Source organism: Vigna angularis, chromosome 3 (assembly GCF_016808095.1).
Source record: "Vigna angularis cultivar LongXiaoDou No.4 chromosome 3, ASM1680809v1, whole genome shotgun sequence".
In the NCBI taxonomy this organism is placed as follows: Eukaryota; Viridiplantae; Streptophyta; class Magnoliopsida; order Fabales; family Fabaceae; genus Vigna; species Vigna angularis.
Window position 1 is genome coordinate 9946849 of NC_068972.1, and position 5024 is coordinate 9951872.

Sequence of the window (5024 nt, forward strand, 5' to 3'; positions counted from 1 at the left end):
GTTAATAAGAATTATAATGAGGTTACTTTAATTTTTTTTTCATTTTTATCATTCAAGAATTATATATAATTTTATCGAAATCTTGAGCATCGATTTACATACAGTTAACAATATCTTAAGAGTGACTTCAAGAGTGTTTGTTAATGGAAATGAAACTTTTTATCTTTATGAATATAGTAAGTACAAAGAGAAGTGAATATATTTTTTAATTAATATAAGTTATGAAGTTATGATTCAATTAAAATTATACTACATAATTATATTATAGTTAAAATAATAATATAATAATATCTCATTATAAATAATTACTATAATATAAAAATGTTTAGATTAGTTATATATATGAATATTGTTCTAATATATTTAAGTTTGGACCGATCTTAAAAAAAACTTAATAGACTTTGTTGGATAGTATTTTTAGCATGTTTATTGGATGGGATAATATATATATATATATATATATAATACTAAAAATTACTTTTACTATTAATTTTTGAAGTGAATTATTGGATATGTAGATTATGGATTAAAGACGTAATTGAATATATTTGTTGTGATTAGGGATGACAACGGGTCGGGTCGGGTCGGGCATGGATAGTGCTTACCCGTAATCCGATCTGACAAAAAAAAAATCATTCGCTACCCGATCCGTTACCCGCATGGATACCCGCTTAAAAAATACCAGCGAATATTTTAAAACCCGCGGATATTCGTGGATACCCGCGGATACACGTAAATATTTTTTAAAAAAATATTTTTATAAAATATTATAATAAAACTTAAATAAAATTACAAAAAATATATAAAATATAATATATATCAAATTAAATATAAATTAAAATTTAATTTTAATTATATTTAACCTTATAAAATATAAATTAATGTTAATTTTAATTAAATTTAACTTAATAAAATATAAATTAATTTTTTTTTACGAGTAACGGATATTCGTGAGTACAGATAATATAATATCCGCATCCGACCCGTTTATAAACAGATATTAAAAAATCCACCCGTAACCCGCGGATAGTAAATATCCGCTGGTACCAATTATCGATCGTGAATTTTATCTGTAGATATTTATGGACGCGAATTTTTTTATTCCTAGTTCTCATATATAGAAAGAAAGGAAATAAAAAAAGTAAATTAATATAATATGAATAGATGAGAAATTAAATGAAAATGAAGTAGTTTAGTTGGAAAAAGAGAAAAAGAAGAAGGAAAGACAGAGAGATAAGATGTGTCGATTTCATGTGGGAAGGAAACATGTGTTAAAAGATAATCTGGATTATAGGTGGTACGTGGCAAGTTTAAGATAATAGGAAGTGAGTTAGAGGAAAAAGATAAAGAAAATCATGTGAAATGATTGAGATGATTCTTAAATATTTTATGAAAGTCACACGCAGGAAAAGTCAGGAACAGCTGGTACTAGTGGTGCGCGAGATAGAGATAGAGATAGAATGAATGAGATGTTGTAGAAGAAACTGTATAATACAACACAACACTCAACACAACAATTTAAGGATTGAATAATCATAACTAAGGTTGTCCATTCAACTGCCTCAAAGGCCAATTTCAATCTCTTCTCTTTCCAACCTTTTTTCATTTTTTTCTTTCAATCTCCATTTCTTTTCACATCTCTTCCTATTGCAATTCCACAAATTACATCTTTCATTTTTAAATATTAATAAACATCTAATTTAATTATTGGCATCAACTAATTTTTCTTCTAAAATGTCATATTTAGGATGTTCAATTTATGTATTTAATAATTACGAACGGAAAGTATAATTTTATATTATTGATTATATATTTTTAAACAATTATTACAAAATTTAACTAGTTTGTTGTGTATAATGATTTATGATTGGATGTTTAGATAATAAAAACCTAATATCATTTGACACAAACTTTATAAGATAATCCATCTAATATTAAAATATAAAGGTTAGCAGAAAAAAATAAAGGATAGAAGAGAGAGTTGTTGATCTTATCCTTAAACCACAACAGTGATTGGTGAAGAGACAGAGACAAAAGATTTGAAAAAGCAACAGAGCAAACGCCCATGAAATACCTCTCTCTCTTAATAGAAATTGCCAACATAAATAGTATTTATTGATTTTAGTTGTTTGAGAGTTAAATTTTAAGTAATTGAAAATATATTTTTTTGAAAATGTTTATTTAACCATTTTATTTTACTTAAAATGAATTCAGGAATTCTTGTATAGTTTAAGAATTAAAAACAAAACGATTAAGTTGAACTTAAGAGTTATAAAATTAACTAAAATATTTTGGTTTTATTTTAGAAAATTTATATATTTATTTTATTTTATTTTATACCCAGCAGTTTTATTTTCTCGTTCTTTTTTCAAAACTAGAAACAATTTATCCCCTACCCAGAGGAGAGCAAAACAAATGAAAAAACAATATAAAAAGCATCAAAGATTCTGTATGCGACGCCCCGACCGCGATATTTTCCCGAGCTGTTGGTTTCAATTCAATGTCTCGTTTTCTCGACCCATCTCTCTCTGTTCCTCTTTTGTTGGGAATTTTCTTTTTTCTTTTTAGTTTTTCCAATTGTTTTCCTTGCTTGGTTTACAAGACTATTTTATTATTCCAAAATTTGATTCCAAGATCCCATATTCTTCAATGAGAAGCTCTCTCCTCGCTCCTTTCTGCTTCCATAAAACGCCATTTCCTTGTATATCTCTTTTCCCTCTTCTTTCTGTTTTTCTACTTTACTCCACCACCTTGGCTTCCATAAATGTATTTTTTCACTGAGAAAATGCAGCGTTTGAAGCTGGGGTTTCCTGACTACATCCAGGCATTGGAAGAAGAACGCCGTAAGATTCAGGTCTTCTGCAAAGAGCTTCCTCTTTCCTTCGAGCTAGTTACTCAAGGTAACCCAACAAACAAACAAACAAACCATATCCTTTTGTTGCTTTCTAGAAGATCATAAAGTTTCCTCCTTTATTTTCTGGGTTTGTTTACTGAAAGGTTTTTGTTTTCTTGGTTTTGTTGTTTTTATTATGTTTGCAGCAATTGAAGCTTGCAGACAACAGTTGTCTGGCACCACTAGCGAGTATAATTTGAATGGTCAATCGGAGTGTTCGGAGCGGACAACATCATCGGAGGGACCAGTCTTGGAGGAGTTCATTCCGATCAAGAAAAGGGCATCATCATCCCCCTGTTGCGATGAAGATGACGAAGACTATGAACAGCATTCTCTCAGGCAAACGGTTTTAAATGAGAATAATAATAACAGTGATAAGAGGAAATCCGACTGGCTCAGATCTGTTCAGCTGTGGAATCCAGATCCCCCAGCTGAGGAGGTAAAAAGACCAAAGCTTAATTGTGAATTTTCCATTGTTTGAATAAGTTTTGTGCTTTTTGTAGACGATGTTTGTTAATTGACTATTTTTCCTTTTTGTGTGTATGCAATTTCCTTGGCAAATTGTTCAGGATGCGACTAAGAAAGTTCCTGGGATGGAATTGAAGAGAAGTGGGAGTGGTGGTGGTGCTTTCCAGCCATTCCACAGGGAAGAAAGAGCTACAAAGGAAACTGAAACATTGTATAAAGCACCCTCTTCAACTCGGGTACCTGCTGCGAGTTCTAGCGCCGGAGAACTCACCCCAGAAAAAAATCAGAATGAGGGACAGAGAAAGCAGCGCAGATGCTGGTCTCAGGACTTACACAAGCGCTTCTTGCATGCCCTTCAGCAGCTTGGGGGTGCAGATTGTGAGTATCTTAATCGGTTTTGATTGTTTTGTCATGTGCTTGGGATGTCACTATAATTGCCTATTTTCGTGGTTTCTGCAGCTGCCACACCAAAACAAATCCGAGAGCTAATGAATGTTGATGGACTCACAAATGATGAAGTGAAAAGCCATTTACAGGTATGTTAGGTATATATATATGCTGTTTGTATCCAAATTCACAAAGATTGGTTAACAAAATTAACTTAAGCTGGTAGAATCACAATCGGGGTCTTTGCTATTGTAATTTCCATTGTCTAGTCTAGTCTCCCCGGTGTGGAATCGTTAACTGTTTGTTCTTGTTTCCTTAACCCTCCCCTCCAGTTTTAAGGGGGTCCAAACTAATTAAGTTTTTTTGTTTCAGAAGGTATAGTAAATATTCTTGAGATCCAGCCGTTCCATATTCTGAATCATAGTCTAAATTTTTCTGTGTTTTGGACAGAAATACCGTTTGCACACCAGAAGGCCAAGTCCCTTGGTTCACAACAATTCCAGTCCACAAGCAGCGCCTTTTGTCCTTGTAGGGAACATTTTTGTTCAGTCACCAGAATATGCTGCTGTAGCTACCTCAACAGCATCAAGAGAAGTGACCACAGTTACAGCACCTGCTGGAGTTTATGCACCAGTGGCCACACATCCTAAGCCTGTTTCACAACCATCAGCCGATTCAATTAAGAAGCCACAGTTTAAGAAATTTAAGCATTCTGAACATTCAAATTCAAATGAAAGGGGTCATCACAGTGAAGGAGCCGTTCATTCAAATTCCCCTACCTCATCCTCCTCTACACACACCTCTGCTTCCCCTGGTTATTAAGTTTAAAATGTTGCACAAGTTTTGTTACCAAATTGCTGTAGAAAGTCCTTTGATATTTCCTTCTGACGTTTTTTTTGTACTAAAATTATCTTTACTCCTGTTATATGGGATTTAAATCAGAGGTAAAATACACAGTGACAGTTTTGATGTTAAATAAGTCCACCCCACCCTCATAGCTGGCTACCATGTTATCTCCTTGCACAGAAGGTGAACTGAAATTTCAAATTTTAAATTTGGAAGCATGATCAATGTTTCAATTGGTACTTCTTGAGATTGTGACTAATTAAAAGTTACTAGTCTGACTTAGTCATACTCCTTCCACATTGAGCAAATTCTTAATCACACCTATGTACTTGTGTTGTTGATGCGTTATTTTAGTGGTCCACCTAAGCATCTAAATTGATTTGGTTGATTGGTTGTGGTTAGAATTAATGGGTTATAGTTGCAGCACGAT

General features: G+C 32.7%; 1 protein-coding gene across 1 annotated transcript; it reads left to right on the forward strand.

The window, feature by feature from the left end:
* Positions 1-2451: 2451 nt before the first annotated feature.
* On the forward strand, positions 2452-4721 carry LOC108324242 (transcription factor HHO3). The gene is made up of 5 exons (XM_017557123.2): positions 2452-2900; positions 3040-3332; positions 3463-3739; positions 3821-3897; positions 4199-4721. Exons 1-5 carry the CDS (start codon positions 2765-2767, stop codon positions 4568-4570), a joined length of 1155 nt encoding a protein of 384 aa, XP_017412612.1. The 5' UTR covers positions 2452-2764; the 3' UTR covers positions 4571-4721.
* Positions 4722-5024: the final 303 nt, after the last annotated feature.